At 38.9% G+C, this 20,555-nt stretch overlaps 1 protein-coding gene across 5 annotated transcripts in view; it reads right to left on the reverse strand.

The window, feature by feature from the left end:
- The window catches only part of CD2AP (CD2 associated protein), an 81,769-nt gene that overhangs the window by 29,128 nt on the left and 32,086 nt on the right, over window positions 1–20,555 (reverse strand). For all 5 annotated transcript variants that reach the window (XM_030448244.1, XM_030448243.1, XM_030448242.1 and 2 more), the window contains 4 exons: window positions 12,162–12,315; window positions 8,074–8,180; window positions 2,993–3,113; window positions 1,001–1,185 (listed from right to left, as the gene is read on the reverse strand). In XM_030448244.1, the coding sequence (XP_030304104.1) occupies window positions 1,001–1,185; window positions 2,993–3,113; window positions 8,074–8,180; window positions 12,162–12,228 (480 nt within the window). In that variant the 5' untranslated portion in view covers window positions 12,229–12,315. The remainder of the gene's footprint in view (window positions 1–1,000; window positions 1,186–2,992; window positions 3,114–8,073; window positions 8,181–12,161; window positions 12,316–20,555) is intronic.

The raw sequence follows: 20,555 nt of genomic DNA on the forward strand, positions 1-20,555 counted from the left end.
CAGAAAAACTGAAACTGGACAAAGTTTTTTAAAGCTTTCTTGAAATGAACACGGGAGTAAAAACTGAAACACTGGATTCTCTCAGATGCCTTTATCAATAATTGAAAACCCATACATAAACTCTTGGTATAAATTATGCATAAATTCAAGATAAAGGACAGAGCACTGCAGTTGTGCTTCCAAGGGATAAGAGTTCTCTCAGGTTCACATCACAATAAAGCTCAAAGAAAAGAAATTTTGCTATCATCACATTAACTCTTCTAAGCTTTAATTTTGATCTTGTATTCTAAAGAGGGATCCTTTTCCCACTCATGAAAAAGGGGGGAAAATAACATGAAAGAGGATGCAAAACTAAAACAATATTTTTCAGGCTTATACAACCAGCAGTTTATATAGCTCACTAACCTAAGGCATCACCAAAGCCAAAAGTTTAGACGAATTCACTGAAGGACACTTATACTGATAATGACAGCTGACAACTTAAACAGCAATCTCAACACAAACCAAAGCTTGGGGAAAAAAAAAACAATTAAAAAACTCAAGACCCTATCAAAATATTCCTTGTTTAAACATCAAAGTTTAATCTCTAAAGGAGTACTTGAGTCTTGTCCCAGACTGTATAAAAAGTCTGTTCCAAAGAGAGCTATAAGACAGCTTGTACTGTAGATGTGCTTGAGAACTTACTGTATCTTACACCATATAGCTTTGAAATTAGTTTTTGTATCAGCTTGGTTTTCCTCTCTAATGTTTTAAATAGTGAGGAACTGGAATACACCTTTTAGAATCAGTATTAAACATAATTTACAATGGAAGAAGTTTGAGAAGTTTCCTTTTGTTTTATAGGCAAGAGTTTCATGCAACTATTATGTTCTAATTATGGAACAACAAAGCAATTTTTACATGGCCAGTGTATTCTGCATTTGTAAAATATCAAGTCTTCAGATTCCACGTATTTTAAATATTTTTAACAAGAAAATCAATAGTAACGAGATGAACAAACCTTATCTTGCTTTTTATCTTCTGATTCATTACTGGATAATCTTGTCTTAAGTTTCACTGAGCCTTCTTTAAAAATATCTCCAAACCCAATACCTCGGATTTTCTTTGGCTGTGCAGGACCAGATCCAGGTTCACTCCCATTTCCTGGGGAGACTACAGGTGAGGTAGAACCACTGAACACAGACTCTGAAAGTGAAAACAAAGGAAGAATAAGTTAGTTTGATATCTGAAATGAGTTACTTGCTCTTCTGGGGAAAAAAGTGGAGTGCACTGCTGAGTGCACTGCTCTTGCTAAACAGCTTTTCTACAAACACTATTGTAGCTGCAATAGCTTGTATTTGTTTTAGTTGTATATTTAACAACAGACCATGTGAAATGACACCAGTATTGCACTGAATACTCTGGCAACGAAGTCATTAGATCACTAATATTTATTGTTATTCCAGTTATCACTCCAGCTCCACAGTCTGTAACCAATGTTATGTTTTGCATTAGTTACATGAAATACTGCTTAGGTTTTTTGAGGATGTGTTTTTAGTCCAACATTTAAAAGTTTGTCATTTGCACAACTACAGCAGCTGAGAGCAACAATAAAGGTTCATGACAAGTTCTACCATCTTTCAAGAGAGAAGAAAAAACACATTTAAAAATTTCTTGCAAATTTAGTTAAATATTTTTGTAACCTGGTAACACTTAAAACCTATTTTAAATGAGTTAAAGATTCAAATCAGATATAGTTGTTTGAGATTCATCAGTGGTACATAAGCAGCATTTAAGATGAAAAGAATCTTTCAGTTTTAAGGGATTTATCCACCCCATTTATCCACTTGAGATCCTGACTGTGGAATTACTGAGCATTAGATATAACCCCTGGGGGGAGTGAGGGGCTGAAAATTGTAATGTCTTAGTTACTGACAGATAACAATTACTTCAAATTACTGTTCAGTTACCACTGACTTCAGTGTCCAGGAATTAAGAACAACACATACCCATTTGTAAATTCACCCCATCAGGCCCCACTAAACTCAGGGAATTTGACCTCTATGGAGACAGCCACTGAGATAGTTGAGACTGCTCAAACATATGTTTTACACTAGTGCAGTAATTTCCACAATTTACCAAACAAATGCAAGCAAAACTTTTCTTTCCTACATGTTAGAATACCCTTGTTAGAAACAATCAATACTGAACATCTTGCAAAATGAGGATGGACATTACAAGAAAAAAAAAATCTCTTATTCTGCAACAATACACAATTAAGCATCGATTAACTCCCATTAAGATGTTGCTCCCAAAACATGCCCATTCCAGCAGTGTCAGATCACCCCAGCTTTTAAACAGGTCATCTTAGACAGAATGCCTCTGAAGTGTGGTGTCAGGAAAATAAATTGCCTGAAAAGCATTTACCAGCCTGGCACCCTCATCTCTCCACTGCTGCTCAGCCACAGACTGCCTGCTTCTGTCTGAGCAACATGGGTATAGGCACAAAGGAACAGCTAAAAATGCACAAACTGCCTTAAAAACATTGGATTGTTGGATAAAAACATAATTAATCCTGGGAAGGGGGCCCTGGTTTTTTTAGGTTGAGGCTCACTGTAATGTTTTGGTTCAAGTCAAGTTTTCATTCTCATCTGACATGGTTAAACATTCAAGTTTTCCATGCTCAGCCTGTGAGATCACAGCTGAAAAGTTATTAGTAAACTCAGTTTTATATACAATACTAAAAAAAGCTCAGCTCTGAATATGATAAAATGTTTAGTGACAAAATGCAGAATATACATTTGCAAGAGCAAGACCTTTCGTGCAATTTTATTAGAAGTGAACAGGGATCTTCATATTCAGCATCAATATTTTCTAGAATGAATTAAATACTCACTGTTCTTACACAGATAGAATTCTTTACAACTTCTGTTGTACCACAACCTCAATACTCCACATTGTACCTAAGATTTAAAATTACTCTGTAAAGAGCTAACAACAAACAGAATACCACCTGTGTCATCCAGACTGTCTGGTGTTTCTCCATCATCTGTCAATTCCAATTCTTTCACAAAGTTTGAAGGGAATAACCCTGTCTTGCCATTTAGTGTTCCACTCCACCAGCCTTCTTCTACCTGTAGAGAAAGAAGTATTTTGCACATTACCAATAAAGCAAACATCTATTCCCATCTATTCCATCACCATGTCACTTATAAAATTCCCCAGTTTCAGGGAAGTTCATGATTTCTCTTTTTAAAAAACTACCAAAGATGAAGAAACAGTAAGAACAAAAGAAAGAAAAAAAAAAGAAAAAAAAAGTGCAACAAAATAATTATTGTCACTTCTATCACTACAGCAATTGTCCTGAAACATGAGACTTGGCCCATGACAATCCAGAAAATAAGCATCAAAATATTGATCAGATTTCTCAAGATAAAACAGAGTAACAGGTATTGGACATTGAGCAGAAGATCATATTAAACTCTTTATGAAATAAAGATGTCATTTTAGCCTGTCCAGGGAAATTTTATGTATTCTTGCTGCCATCTGTCTTGTTTCCACCAGTCCTATTCCCACTGGGCTTGTGTCCATTGAACAGCTTCAAACAATGCCCATCAAAAAACAAATTTCAAAGATATAATTTCTACAGATAATGTTGGGTAGAACAGAAACAGACTTCCCAGAGTAATGGAAAACTTAAGTTTTTCCATTCCTTCTGGCAGGAGACAAGTAGCTGAGCACCTCTGCATGCATCAGAAGGTACAGATACCCTCCCATCAGAACTGGCAGCCAATGAAGGTAGTCAAGACACATGAGGATTTTGTGTTGGCACACAGCAGTCCTAAGGATAAAAGTCTGTTGGCTGACCAATTGTTTTGGCTTTGCTATTCCGAGAATCACAGAATTGTCATGTTTGGAAGAGACCTCTAACATCACCACGTCCAACTGTCAACATCCCCCTCCCCCAAGAAATAGATAAAAAATATTTATCTGTATCACCATGCCCACTAGACCATGTCCTGAAGTGCCTCATCTACACAGTTTTTAAATACTTCCAGGGATGGTGATTCCACCACCTCCCTGAGCAGCCCGTTCCAACTCCTCTCTCCATAAAGAAATTCTTCCTCAAATCTACACTAAATCTCCCCTGGTGCAACTTCAGGCCATTTCCTCTGGTCCTATCACTGCTGACTTGAAAGTGGTTGCATCAGGAATACCCTAGAGTCAAAAGAAGAACAAACAAAATCTGGGTACACAGAGGTGACAGTGTAAAACAATGCCAGGGGGTCAAGGAAGAATTCTGCTCTTCAAATTGATAAACTTATAAAACTTTTATAAGATGTCTTAAAAAAAAAATGAAAGAAATTCAAATGTATTGTCTAACCAGAACAATTTAAAAATTATAATTAGGATAAATTTCAAAAAGATTTCATCTGAATTGCTCTATTTTGGGGCTGGAAAGCTGGTTTTGAAAGAAAAAGAAAAACAATAGGGAAGGGGAAAAAAAAAAACCCAAAACCAACAATAGCATTTGTTGACATGATCTTTTTTTAGCCTTGTTTTTTGCAGGTCACTACATCTGACACACAGACACAGTTTTTACACATCAGCCTACCTCCAGGCAAGCAGAACACATGCAAAACCTGGCAGCTCTGCAGACAGACAGGCAATGAAAAGAGCATTGTTATTTTTAAAGACATACTGGTGGTCAAATATAGCTTTGCTGTGGATGGGTCAAATTCAGAGTGTGGTCCTCTGAAACAGAATTTAGAGCTTAGACTTCTGACAAGTGCTGATCAGGCTCCAGTGCCTCATGTTTATATATAATACATAGCAGGAAACTAAAATGCAAATGCCTTGAGATTCACCCTTTCTACAGCATAAGAAAAGGAGTTTTATTTTAATGCTTACTATACAGAAAGCACCTCAAGTATCCATTTAGTCATCTGCCAATAAATAAGGTCAGCAAAGCACTTTACAGACTTGCAAGGCAAAGCAATGCTAGTTCAGAGACAGTCATGAATAAAACACAGATTTCTTTAGTGTATTTGCCTCCTCAACACACAATTTTTGTTTTTTTAAAATGTCTATATACAAACTAGATTACCAAAAAAGCTACTGACATTAAAAAACAGATTAAAACAAGTTCTTACATGCTTTGCTGGAGAGCATTTCTGCATCTCTGGGCACTAGCAACACAGATGACAATTTCACAACTCTTATCTTCCATTGCAAAAATCATACCACACAATGCAATTTCCACAAGAGGGAGTTACAGCTCTGGTACACACAATCAGTAATTTTTTTTGAGTATGAATTCCATCAACTTAATTCTATAAGATGACAAAACCTCAAACTTCCACACGAAGAGGGGTGGGGCAGGCTGGAACAAGCAGTTTTGCCAAACTGGTATTTATTTTAATAGAAACTCCACTAATGGAGTCATTTTAATTTTGATTATGCTTGATAAAACAGCATGCAAATACTACAAATGTAACAGCAAATTTATTTTAAGATTAAGAGTTGCATCTGATAGGAGCAGTGGGAAGATACAAAGGAAAAACAATTTTACAGCAATTATGGTTATCACATCCACCTTGAGCAGGTATTTTGCATACAAAACCCACATGTTTTGCAAGCAAAAAACCCTGTGGATTCAGCTAGCACACAGCACAAGGGCCTTCTTCTCTCTAAAAGTTACCTCTGATCTTTTTACCCTGCTCTCTTCAACATCAGCCATTCAACTTTTGAACCCATCTGCCCCCCCTCCACCTTTAATTTCATGATGAGTGGTGTCAGTTGTAACCACTCAGTCAATTAAAATAATTGCAAAGGCAAAATACTGAATTATTCTTGGGTAACTGGTTGAACTGATCCCATTGAGAAGCTCATTTTAATTTATTTTCACCACATAAAAATGTGACCAAAGGATCTTTGCTTCAGGTAACAGTTATGAGTTACCTGCATATATACATAAATAGCATCTATTATATAAAAGTGGAAGCAAACTGTCTCACAGTAGCAAAGACAAGTTACCTAAGACAAGTTATCCCAGTATTCTGCAGAACCAATGGATGTTATTTTCTACTATTCTTCATGTTTCTGGTGCATCAGCAGAGCTTTGTGCAGCTGACCTACCCTACACCTCTCAGGTTTATTCAGCGTGGAGAAAAGGAGGCTCCAGGGAGCCCTGATAGGGACCTTCTGGTGTCTGAAGGGGACCTACAGGAAGACTGGAGAGGGACTCATTGCAGGGGCTTGTAGTGATAGGATGAGAGGCAATGGTTTTAAATTAGAGGAGATTTAGATTGGATGAAAGGAAAAAGTTCTTTACCATGAGGGTAGTGGAAAAATGGAAGAGGTTGCCCAGGGAGGTAGTTGAGGCCTCATGGACGGAGATATTCAAGGTGAGGCTTGAGGAGGCTCTGAGCAACCTGATCCAGCTGAGGGTGTCCCTGCTTACTGCAGGGGGGTTGGAGTACGTGACCTTTAGAGGTCCTTTCAAGCCTAAATTATTCTGATTCTATTCCACAGCATCATAAAACCAGCTGCAAATATCACTGTGCTAACAGTTAGCTGCAATATTGTTCTAGCTGCTACCTGGCAGCATTTACCTAAAATTTTTACTGACAGTTTCTTTCAGAAGTAGCAAAGGCTGACTACCACAAATATGTATCTTCAAATCACTAGGAAAGGAAGAAGCAGAGGGACTGATCAAAAAAAGCAATGGAAATAGTAAAACAAAATTCATGTTTCCTTAAAAAAAAGGAAATGCTTTGATCTTTTTATTCTCTTTGGCTGCTTGGTCACCTCTGATACATCACGCTGAACATCCCTCCCAAAATAGTTCCAGATGTTATTATGTGTGAAACAGGAGCTTCTGCAATAATTTGCTGCCTGTATCATCTCTTGTAAATGCTTTCACTGGATCATTCAAATTCACAACTGCTGCATACAGGCACTATCCACAAATTAAGCTGGTGAGGTTATCCAAGAACACTCCTTAGCAAAATGCCCACCTCAGTATGGTATTTATGAAACTGATTTTAGTGAACCAGTTTTATAAGTCACTTTCTCTGTTTATTCAAAGAGAACAAATTCTAGAAGTCGTCAGTGCAAATGTACCTAAAAGCAAATTTTTTCCTTGCTAGGAGAATGGAAAAGGCCTTCCTGGCAACTGTCAGGATCCTGGAGAGTTAGCATTCACTTCAAAAGAGGTCATGCATGTGAAAAACATGATCTCATAGAGCTACTTAAAAAGCACCAGCAGACATGTGGATAGGAGGAAAAGTTCAGACTTCTTCCTTAGACTCCAGGATGGTAGTGAGGTGGCACCAGCTAAGGTCAGAGCATGCTGAGTTTTCCACCCAGTTCTGAAAAGGTTCCTTCCATAATTGCTCCACTCTTCTCTACAGGATCCCTAACAGATTCCACAAGATCCCTAACAGATTCCACTGGTCTAAAAGATCTCTTCCCAAATCTAAGTGTCCCACAACACAAGCTGCTATTGAATAGAACAGATACCAAGGAAGCACACAGGTAAGAAATGGTAAGAAACCTCCCCTCAAATACACAGCACCACTGCCACTACAGTCTGAACATCAAGACATAGCTTTAAGTCTATTTCTTATACAATGGAAAAGGAAGAAATAATATTTGTTGAGTAAATTTGTATGCTACATATTTTTGTGCAAGTGGGTTGAAATAGATTGTCCTAACCTACAGGCTTCTGTGCTGAATGCTATCAATATTAGCTCAAAGCTTCAATGAGTTTGCAAGAAAATAAGAAACTGGAAAATCAGGTCAAATAATATTTTTTACCTAAACCAAGTTACAGCATGCCAACTTTAAAGCAACTGGTCAAACAGTTTTAGTATAAGCATCCTAAAAACAAGGATCACAGACAGGGCAGCTAGGAGGTTCTAAGAGGTTAGGATTAGATTCTGAAAGACTTCCTCAACTACCAGCTTCAAATATACTACTTTGTGTGCTGTTTTTCCAACATCCCTATAATAAAGTATTCAGCCAAAAAAATCCAAAACAATTTGAATTTTGTCCCTGTGAAGAGATGCTCATCACTGCAAAATAGCTTACCTCTTCATTGATGTCAATCACATCCCCCAGCTTGAGTTCCAGCTCATCCTCATTCTGTGGGGCATATTCAAAGAGCACTTTGCACTGTCGTTTCTTGGACCCAGACCCTGATTCAAGGGAAATGGGAAAAGAAAGAATGTTTGCAAAGGAAAACTAGTTCCACCCAGGAGCAAATCTAACCAGAACACCCATAAATCATCCCAAAGCTATGAAGCATTTGCTGCTGGTTTTTCAGTTTGCTTGTGTCACTTTAGGCTACTGAGCTGTATCTTGGAGCTTGGATACCACTGATTTTCACAGATTGCTGATTACAAATAAAACACTACACTGCCAGCTGCCAACATGCTATATAAAAGCATGTTGACACAAGCAAGTCAGATAAATCCCCAGTACAATTATTTTCAAGCTATTTCCTGACTGAATGACAAGTTGCAGTGTTAGCACTTGCATAGAAGAAAATATTCAAGTTTGAGCCTTTAATCTTTAAGGAATCCTGAAAGAAGTAACAAATCTTTTGCTCTGCACAGCACTAAAGTGTCACAGCCTTTCTGCCTTCTAACAAAGACTTTGCTAACTACAGGTCTGAGGCAATGCTAATACTTGCTCAGCTCATATTTCAAAATCCAAGCTAATTTCTATCTCCAAAGGCAAAAAACCCTCCCTTTTCCAGAAATTCAACCTAAGCTTCAATTAGCAGGGTTTGACAAAGGCCATATCAAACTAAAGGGCAGTGTTTAGATGTTTGCTTTATAGCTTTGAAGGCATTAAGAAGACAAAATGACACCCCAATGGGGTAAAGGACTCAAGGGGCTTCCAACAACCCCTCCAGCCAGAGTGGTGTGAACCTACCACTGCCTGATTATTCTGCACATTTCCTGGAGATATCCTGCTGCTGAACCCAGGCAGCTTATTAGGCATTTCTTCTTCAAACAGGAGGCCCTGTCTTCAGACCTTTTTCATAACTAAGCAGCTAGAATACTTCTGAAGGCAATTGTCATCCTGAGCTATGACCCACATGTTCCTTATCCTCCACAAAAATAATATGCCACAGTTTGAGTGAAAATAAGAATCAAAAGGTTGAAGTGGCAAAGCTTGAGCACTGCTTCCATACTCAGGCTTCAGCCATTAAGATCAGCTGGGTAAAAAAAAAACAAATTCAAAGCACAGATACTGCTTCCAAGAAATAGCAATGTCTTATATGTCTTATAGCAGTGTTGAGAGTCCAAAAGTCAGATGTTTAGAAGACTGTCACACCCAGTGCCCTCAGTACAAAACACACCAGGCATCTGAGCAATAGTCAGCACCTGAAACTTCTGAGAGGGGACTCAACAAATCAAGAATTTTCTACATGTTGATATATAGTCTGTGTTCTAAAAAGCTTGAAAGAGGCAGGAAGCAAATCAACCAAAAGCATGAAACTCTATGGGTTATTTCCAATAACAGGTAATTGCCCACACAATACATCCTGTTACCTCCACTGAAACTCAGACAGCAGCCAAGAGGGATTGTTAGGTTAACAGTAATTGCAATGAATGCTTCACTGGTCTTTACTACCTCCTACAGTGCTTTCAGGGCTTCTCCTTTCTACAAGATTGACTGCTACCAAAACCAGGCAAATTTAGAAGTCATGGCCATTTGGTATAAGCCTGAATTCAGCATTCCTTTTCATACTGCAGTTATGTTTAAACGGGGAAAAAAAAGAGAGAAAACAAACCCACAGAGGCATTTCACATACAGAACACACTGTCACACCTGAGGTCTGTTTTTTGCAATACTCAATTTAGGTAGAACAAGAAAGCCTACAACAAAGCTGAGGTAGGGCTTTTAATATGGGTGTATAGTGAGAGGGCAAGGGAAAATGGTTTAAAACTTGAAGAGGGGAGATTTAGGTTAGACAGCAGGAAAAAATTCTTTCCTGTGTGGGTGGTGAGACACTGGCACAGGTTGCCCAAGAAAGTCGTGGCTTCTCCCTCCCTGGAAGTGTTCAAGACCAGGTTGGATGGAGCCTTGAGCAATTTGGGCTGGTGGGGTGGTGTCCCTGCCCATGCAGGGGGGTTGCAATTAGGTGATCTTTAAGGTCTCTTTCAACCCAGTCTTCCTAGAATCCCATAAAGTACTGCCTTCTAGTCCTGAAAATACCTATATTATCATAGGAACCTCATCAGTCTTCTCAGAAAACACCACACCAACTTCACATGGTGCTGCAAGACTGCTGGGCTGGTGGCACTCAGGCAATTTTGTCCTTTTCCAAAACAACTTAAAAGTTTTATTTGTTTTGTGCAGGGCAAACCAAATTTGACCCTTTGTTACCACCATTTACTGCACCTTCTGTATTTTTCTTTTCCTGAATAAAGACAGCCAGGTAACTGATGGGAATCCTGCCTGCACTTTCACACCCACATGATATAAAATACTTGAATTCAGCAAGAGCTGCACATGGGAACAAAACAAGGGACTCACAGCCACAGACAGCCTACATATCTCACTGAACATTGGAAACTTCCTATTAAAGAAGTCTAACATTATTTTTAAAGAAGTCTACCTTTATTTTTAATGTGGTAAACCTCATATTAGCAGGGTTAGGGACCATAAATGGAAAAAAGAGTAAGCACTGGAAACCTTCTGAAAGAAGTGAGCAGTTCTCAGGCACACAGCAAATAGGATCTGCAGGAGCTGTTTAACCTGCTATTTCCAGGAAATAGGGAACAGCAAGTAAAATGGAAACACAGAGGTTTTTGTTGTGCCAAGAGGTTTTTGTTGTGCTTAAAGGAAGGTGCTTGAACACCACTCTATTCTAGGAGGATGAGAGTAGCCAGAGCACTCTGGCTGCTAACTAGAGTTAGAAATCAAGTTGTACCTACTACCCTGACCACAGACATGCTGAATATGGGATTATTCCAAGCATTAGGGAGACCAGAAGGAATAGCCAACAACTGAACTAGTATCAGATCATGTGCACAGGATTACAGAATCCTGGAGTATCTCAAGTTGGAAGGACCCATAAGAATCATGTTGATTGCCTTTCAGAACCTGCTTGCATTAATCTAGGAACAGCACTGACCTTTCAGACCAGATTTTCAAAAGCTTGCTGATGCAAACATCTAACAGGCACATATATGCTGTTGCCAATCTGTGTATACAGACCAGGTTCACTAAAAAGTTGCTTTGAAGGTAACAACCTGAGTTGCCTTGAAGAAGGTTTCAACAAATTTGTACATCTGGTGGTCCCATTGCAGAACTTGAAATGACAACTGGTGGCTCTGCTCCTTTTATGGGCAAAAACTCAAAGCACAAACATACCAGAAACAGTAAGTTCTGAATTCTTTCTTTTAGAACAAGCAAGCTTAAATCATAAATGCCTGCAACTCCTTAAGAGAGAGGAAGCCAGAATAATTTAGAGCAAAGGCTCCTACAAGACTGAAGCACCCAAATACAAATCACAAGTTAATTTTCTTTTGTAGGGCTGTAGAGAAAGCTAAGTTTAAGTTTTCTGCTCAAGGTTTTAGTCACCTTGTTTTAATACTGGCATTAAAACACAGAAATCAGAGATGAAGGCACTCTTGACAATCCTGGGGACCACAGTTACAATCAAAGGAAGAACATCATACATTTTCTAAGACACCACCTTATTTCACACTAGAAGCAAGTCTATCAAAGAAGAGGAAAAAATTAAGGAGTGTTTCCTTGTCACAAAACCCTGAATTTGTAGACAAAAATTTATGTTTAAATGAAGTGACCACAGAAATATTTTTCATTATTGTGAACAAGCGTTTTCTCATTCAGCTACCTGACAACACAAGCAGAGCTGTCTTGAAGTTACAGCCCAACTCTGGAATCTGGAAATAGTCTAAATGCTGTTCCCAGGAAAAATATCATCCTAGTGCAGCTGTTAAGAACTACAGAGAAGTGCTCTGCCCATGCATCCAGGAGCAGAATTTGGCATACAATCAAGTTCTTCTTCTTACATCTCCAGTTTTTTGTATACAACCTTAAAATCAAGCCAGACATCAAACAATACATACTTATGAAAAAAAAATTAAAAGTACATCAGTAGCTTACGCAATTAAGGAATTGGAAAGACTACATACTCTTCTTCAAGCCCTTGGATGGGGGATGAGGCTGAAATCCTCCTACTGGAAGTCCATAGCTGCTCATACGTTGCACAAGACTGGCTACGTTTCCAGATTTCTCCCTCCTCAGTGGTACAGAATCATCCTTGGGTTCTACATCCTTCTTAACTTCCTGAAACAAGAGATTTAAAAGACTGAGAGGCCATTTAAAATACTCCAGAGGTCAGTGGTCACAGACCAGCAGATTTGAGGTACTTACCATTTGGTTTGTAATGTATTATACTCAAAAACCATGGCATCCAAGCAACTAAACATACTGAAGACCTTAATAAATCTGACCCTTTCTTAGAATCATGTTAGCAAACAGGTAAGCTGACATGCTGAAAAAATGCAGAAATGGGCAGTATTGTAGCCATCTAGTCCATCCTAAGGAAAGTATCTTGGAACCCATAAGTCCCATATTACAACTCTTAAATAACAAATGTTTGAAAACATTTTAAAAAATAAAAGTATTACACTTCAATGACAAGACCCTTAGGTAAAGGCACTAAATAAAATTTAAGTTTATGAAACTGTAGTAGCTGATCATCTCTACCTTAAAATGCTCTAAGGCTGTTTACAGACAAGATGCAATTTTCTGTTGAAAGACACAAGTGGAAAACCAAGTGAGATACAAGAAAGAGTGGGAGGAAGTGAGGGGAAAATGTGTAGGAGGAAAGTAACATACATCATTTTCCTGGTAATTGCCTCTCACCTTCTTATCTTTTTTAATTAAGGTGCTAGCATTGGAACTGAATGTGCCAATCAAGAAAGCTGGTAAGCAAGAAAGCATCACTTAATAGAAAAGACCATGTAGGCAGCAGTAATGCTACTGCATCCCCCCATTAAATGAGAATCTGGAGAACAGATCCTTTGAAAGAAGTAAATCATCACTTTGCAAAAGAAGAAAACCATTAAGTCAAATGACTTAAGTGCAGAACACAGCTCAGCAGCCCAAATCAGAAAGGCTCTTTTAGAAAACCAGCCTGCAACCCAGATCCTGCCACATTCCCAGAGCACCCAGAAGGGTTTCATTAGGAAAATAAATCCTCTCCTCTCTCCCTTTCATGTCTGCAGAAATCTAAGCCCTTTCTGCCCTCATGGCCCTGCCTTCCTCCACAGATTCCTTAGGGACAGACACCAGATATTTGCTCTCTAGTACGTAAGGAAGCTCCTCTGCCTCATCCCCTTTAAGCTGGCACTTCACTAGTCCTGGAGGGTGTGTGCTCTCCATTGAAGCACTGAATTTATCACTACCCCCACAGCTGTGTAAACCTTGCCCCTATCCCCCCTTGGCTTTGCTTCCTCCACTGAAGAATCCCAGTCTTGTCAGCCCCCATCTCCCTAGGCTCCATCCCCTTAAACATCCACCTGCCTGTCCCCATCCCTGTGTCACTATGAGCTGATGCTCAGCTCTCTACTGACAGCTCCATGTAGGCATGGTGTGGATCACCTATTCCTATACACTTGCCATTTCCTTACCTCCAAGGCTCATCTAGCACCCTTTTTGCCTCCTCCTCAGCTCTCCCTGCCGTGAGAATTCCATTGGACTATGTTAGGGTTTAAGAGCACTCACAAAATGGGAGTGTTCACTGTTAAACACTCTCTGCAGATGACTGAAGATGCTGAGCAGCACCTGTACCAGAACCAGCTCCTGGGGAATTCCACACACCAACTCTCCTCTGCCCTGCAAAGTCACTGATAAACCCTTGGCTTATCTTTTAAGCACCTTCCAATCCATAAAATAATTTTTTCCTTCAGTCTCAGAGCAGCTTCTGGATGGAAAAGCTTTATCATGAAGACTTTCTCTGAAAATCTCCTGGGTTACATCCACTGAATCTCATGTGCCAGTATGTGTAGCAAGAGCCCCAAAGCCCAGCAGCTTTCAAACTCTCACAGCATTACAACATCTTGAGGAAAGCAAAACACCCATAAGCATTCTGCAGCTCTTCATAATCCACTTCAGAACAACCTATCAGTAGCCACTGGTTTACAACTCCACTGGTTATTTCAGGTACAGGTATTGACTATACACATGCACACACTTGTAATGTCATGTGAACTCTTAAACATGATCTTTAAGACAACAAGACCTGTGCACTGATGAAATGTTATGAAATGAGAAGTGTGCTCACCAAGGTGCTTTCTGGAACATTAAAATCCAGGCTACTTACTGCAATTATCCAGCTGGAAAATTCAACACATTTGGAAAGCTACTGCTGCTTTCAAGCAGACTATGGACCTCAAGTCAAACAGTCCAAAGCACCATCCTATTCCTCAAAAGAGCAGAGCAAGTAAAATAAGGAGGTCTACAGACAACACAGTTTTTCTTCCCACTCATATATATTACATAAAGAAACTTAAGAAAAGAGAAAAGTGTATGGGCAAGACAGACACAGGCAGCCTGGTCAAAAACATAACCTACTTTTCCTAATAAATTAAAAAAGAAACCCACCAAAACCCCCCAAAATAAATCCAAAACTAAAAAACAAAAACCAAAAAACAAAACCACACAAGAACAAAACCAAAAACAAACAAACAAACAAACAAACCCAAACACACAACACAAGCCATTTATTTCCAAATGTGAGAACTTCCTGTAAGGTAAGCATCACCCTTTTCAGTAATCTATACTAAAGACAATATACTTTTAAATCCAGCAGCAATATCAAGCAGCAAGAAAGTCATTGATAGGTTACAAACAACAGGAGAGAATCTGAGAGGAAAACTAATCATAACAAAAGACCAAAGACCCAAAATTGAAAGGAGGAACGTTTGAGTCACTTGCTTGCCTGGCTTGAGTCAGCAACTGAAGTGGTGGCAGGTAGGAAATACTCAAAGTTTAATACAAGATGAGCAATGGTAAATATAATAAAACACAGTGGGGTTAGATTAAAATACAAGATCTAAATAATTCTGTGAGTAACAGTTGGATGAAGAAAATCTTGCAAACACATCCAAGGTCTGAATTTCATTAGCAGAAGCCAGAAAGAATGACTGGACACTGAAAGACTGGTGCCATCAGCCTTTCCTAATAGAGCTAAGGTATGAAAGTTCCTAATTTAAGATATCTAAAAGGAGAGAGGATGCAAGGAAAAGATCAAAATGCCTATGTGAAAAAAAACAGGAGCAGAGAGCATGCAAATAATGCAATTATTAGACACAAGTAAAGAACCAATGTCAGCCACATTTGTATCAGAGAGGATGGAGACGTTTTACTTCATTTATCAGAAAGAACACTCTGACTGTACCATCAAATGAAGCTGCTCTGCTACAAGAGGGGGAAAAATAACCACAAGAAGAAGCTACTGCTACAGCAGCCAGCAGACAAGTAGTTTTGAGAAACAACTGCAGAAGAAGGGGTTAGTAAGTAGTGCATGTAAGCCAACAAATGCTTTCTCCATATTAAACCCATTAACCTTCAGAACACCCTTGTAAAATAATTAAATTTTTTTTTCCTTCTTGTTAAAGAGGAATTGTAGCATTAATTACCCTTCCTCGGGGCATTAAAAACCACATTAAAACCAAACCAGGTTAAGGCAAATTCAGAAATCCCTTGTCTGCACACTCACATGAGGTCCACTACACCACAAACCTGTATTTCACATCAGTCCTGCTCTAAAATTCATCTTCAGGATGCTCACCACTGCCTGAGCATCATCCTTATGACTCTTTGACCTTTTGGAAGTGTTAAGATTTTACAAAGGAAGTAATTTCTAACACAAGGCTTGTATCAGTTTGGATCTCTGAAAGCTGACACTAATAAACACAAACATTAATGCATGCCCCATAATGATAATAAGAATTTGCAATTAACATGAAACATTATTAAAAGTCTGCAATTCTTACATCTCTGAACAGCTGGCCTGAAATTTAGTGCCTGAAAAACAACATTGCCCACAGCTCTCCTCTCCCAAGCATCACTGTAACAAACCTGGGACAACCATGTCCAAGACAACAAGGAAGCCATTTTTCTTTCCCTGTTTTTGTTGTGTTTGTTGGGCTTTTTCCCCCCCCCGTTGTTTTTGTTTGTTTGTTTTATTTCTGAGGGGTTTTGTTTGTTAGTTTTTGTGTGTGGCTGTAAGCCAGCCTCACATATTCAAGAGAGAGTCTGTGCTGTGACAATACCTACAAAAAACCTCCAGGAAACTTCAACTCGTTTTGAGATGAGGCCACCACCAGCTGCCAGACAGCAAAAACGAAATTAAAATCTGATATTAACTGCAGCTGGAAATTTTAATATTGTTGTTATGCCAGGCCACTGCAGTTCAGGGATTGTCAGTGTTTCCATTAGCAACACAGACTTTATGCATTTATGACTTGGCAGTAGAAGGTCAATACAGACTCTTGGCATAAAATACACTCAACTGGGAAGTAACCACCCACTCCTTCTGTTGCAAACTACAGCACTAGTCATAATGGTTTGAAGTTATCATGATATCTGCTACATGAGTATTTCACAGTACCTACAAAATTTCCCCAAATCCGTACAGGCTGATATGCAAAAATGCATATGAAAGTAAATCAGTAGGGAAAAAACACTCAAGTCATCTTAAGGCACTATTGGTTTAGTTGTACTCATCACAAAGAAACAATTCCAGGGTGAAATTATGCATTTTTGTATAAAATCAAGATCATTTAGGTACAGCAACATGTGAAACAGGAATTATTCTTCTTTATATACAGACAAAAATCTAACACATCTGAATTCATCTATAGCCTCATGATGTATATCAAAATAAACAAATAAGCAGGCAGTCCTGACCTACTTTTTATGCAAGCAAGCAAGCAGCCTTCCCACCATCAGCTGCTTGCCCATGCATGGCTCCAGCAGGGACAGCAGGATCCTCCCCATTTCCCTTGCCAGAAGCAAAGAGCACTAAAATCAGCAGGGCACTGGAGATAAAAGCAGGTCAGATAGTCTGAAAGGACATGAGGAACAGACAGTTATAAATATGAAGCCTATTCCTGAATTAGGAGGCACAGAGAAGCTCATTATTCAGCAGACCTCTCTCCTCAGCTAGATTCTTCAAGTATAAATATTAAGACTTCAGCTGCCCATCTCCTTCTATATACAGCATTATACCAAGAACACTCATCTTCAGGCTTTTGACATAATTTCTTCTTTAAACTACAAAATATCAGTTTGTACAAAAGCCATGTGCATTTCTGTTACTGGCCAAGTACATTTTACAGCAATATCTCAAGCAGCAGAAAAATGGTATCAACCTCTAAAGAGCTTGAGATGCAGAATATACAAAGGTAAATGTCTGAGCCTCCAAATATGATTATTTCACCTCCTCTTATCTTTTTTCTTCCCATAAGAAAAGCAATAAAGAACCCTTAGACTGGGAAATTTTATAATTTGTATTTTACTACGCAGAAAATAAGGAAGTCAGAATTGTACCTATCACTTACTTTAGGGGAAATTTGAAGCTTATGATAAATCTACAGTTTTGTTAATACAAGTTTCTCTCTTTCCCTCACAGCCTGGAAGAACACGTCACTGAAAAACAGCATACACATGTGTGTGACTGTATATAAATACATATAAAAACCTGTACAGCTGCATACAGATGAGATATTGTCAGCCATAATCTGTTAAAGTGCAATGATACAAGGTGGCTTCTGGAATAAAAATCTTCATATAGCTAATTACTTAAGTAGCCATTACCTCTCACTTTTACAGTCTCAGTTACAGCAATAGACAGGCAGGCACAGGGCAGCTCTAACAGCTCTGGTCTCTTGGATTTAAGATATCCCATGTCCTTTAATTTTTAAAGTGTCTCCTTAAATAGAAGACATGTTTTCTCATCCTCAATACAAGCAGCCACAAAGGCAAAATATTTAATAAAGGCAAAAAAAGGGCTGATTTGCAGCTGTTCCTATCTGCCCCATTCCTTTGCCACACTTCCTATAAACTCAAGGCACAGATCAAGGCACTTTCTGAACCAAAATAGCTGAGAAGCTCCTGAGCTCTTTCCCTGGGGCATTCCATAGGTCAGAGCATGTTCCAGCTCCCAACAGAAGAGTGAGGCTGGGAGAGGTCACAAACTGCCCCTACTCCCCAGAGGATTCCATGTTGCCCTTGAAAATAGAAACAAATCACTTTAAAGATGAAAGCAGTCACCCTCTGTAGAAGGGACAACCTTGATAACCTTTGTTTTGCAAGACAGATTACCTCCTGGGCACTTCAGCATGTGTCACAGGCTGATTTTTTGGGGCCTAATTTATGGCTGAAGCAGGAACTGTAAATCACCAGGTTTGTTTTTTCCGTGCTGAAAAACTAATCCCCATCAAGCTGAACCAACAGTAAGGCAGCATCCCTCCTACACTTCCAAAACTGAAACTGCTTCCTATTCTGACTTCTGTGCACCCCAGTCAAAGTCATTTCTGTTCAAGACTAAAGCTAGAAAAAAAAAAGTTTCCAGCTGGTATGAAATCCCAGCAGTTTTCACAGGGACTAGACACAGACTCTTATGGGAGCCACTTGTTGGTGTAGTTCCTCAGCACATCACTCACTCAAAGGCCATTCCAGCTGAGCAAAGCTTTGGAGATTCCTATAAATGTTTTTATAAGAGTTTTCTGCAGTGCCCATTTGCACATTCTACCCATTTGCATCTTAAGTTTTTGCACGCTTCAAACATAAGGGTACAGAAAGCACAGATGCATAGTCCTGGTGGTTTGGCTTCTCATCCATCAAGCAACGCCAGAAGGCATCTGCAGGCTCTCTGTGCACAGCAGAGTTTCATAACTGGCTGGAGAAATATTTTTGGGAAGTTTAATTATTAATATTTGTGCCTGCTGCAGATTCAAATCACAATTTTGTACTTAGGGGGGGAAAAATAATTATCTAATCTATTTATCTATCTAATTATCTAAAAAATATAATTATCTACCCCAGCATCTTCTATTAAACCACACCTACATCACATCACTCACCATAAAGTTTAACAAGTTCCCAATTTTTTTATCTATGCTAAATATAGATCATATAATCATACAATCACACAGCCCCCTTGTTAGGAAAGAAGGCATTATCAATCAGATAAGGTATCACTTCTTTCTCACAACATATAAAACATGGGATAAGCAGGATCTCTGGGCAGCATAAAGAATTACTGAGTCACTTCAAACTTACAGACTAAAACTTGAGCTGTTTAATAAGTGTAATATTTGAAGGTGAAAAACAAGCAAACTCAAGAACAGGCAAAGTCAGCTTTCCTAAATGAGGAAAAATCATCTCTAAGAGGGAATGTAGAAACAGGCTTGAAATTTCAGCTCTCAATATATTATATATTTATAATTATATTTTTCATCATCATACATGCATATATTATATTTTTTAAATGAGTAACTGGAGAGATAAGTGGAGAACTGAATGTCACACAAGTGTGAGAGCAAATTCTTATCTGAGGTCTTGCTAATATTTGCAAAATACAAGAGACCCAACGATGTCTGATGTCTTAGCATCCTACAAAGCTTCTGCTGATGTTAATAGGACCCTCCCCATCTGCTTTCCAACAGGACCTAAGTCCAGATGCAGAAATGCACAGCAGTCAGACCACCAGACTTACCAACAGTAGAGCAAAGAATCACGAACAGGAGTAACTAAAGAAAGCATAAATGTTTACATCAATGTTTCCCTATCATTTAATTAACAAACAAACAAAAAAAATTGTCTTAAAATACTTCTGGAAATAGTACCTAAGTAATATTTTATGGAGTTTCCACATTCACAGCCTGATAAAAACATCTTAGAATGTTAATTACATTTCCTTTCTAGTCTACTTGCTTACACATGTGAAAATTTAATTCTATTTCTTGTAATTGTTTTATAGGCTAACAGTTAATGTCCTGTCAATGACCAACCACAAAGTAGTGCCTTAGATCAATGAAACCAAGAACTGCATGTGACAGAAGGCAAGATACAGATAAAACACCACAGTACTGTGGTTTTTTTATCAAGCTTCCATCACAGGGGAGGGCAGAAGACACATTTCTTTCACTTCTCCAGTTAAGTGCCTCCATTGCTGGCCCAGAGAAATGTGTGATCCATTAACCACTAGAGGTCCACTTTGATGTTTAACTCAGAACAACCCTTCATTCCTTCTTGCCAGCATCCTAGTTTCCTGCATACCTTGACATGCTCAGCTTTCTTCTTCTCCACATCCCTTCTGCAGGGCACCCACCTCTTTCCACTCCCTTTAAAACCTCCAGCACTTCCCTCACGGCCACTTTGGCAGCAGGGTTAAAGCAAGTTAAAACACTGCCACATCTGTGTCCCATCACAACTGTTCCTAAGACACAAAAATAATGTTTATGAGAGTTGCTGAATCCGAGTGAAAAATATAAAGCTCAAAATCTCCAAGA

Source organism: Calypte anna, chromosome 3, assembly GCF_003957555.1.
Source record: "Calypte anna isolate BGI_N300 chromosome 3, bCalAnn1_v1.p, whole genome shotgun sequence".
Classification (NCBI taxonomy): Eukaryota; Metazoa; Chordata; class Aves; order Apodiformes; family Trochilidae; genus Calypte; species Calypte anna.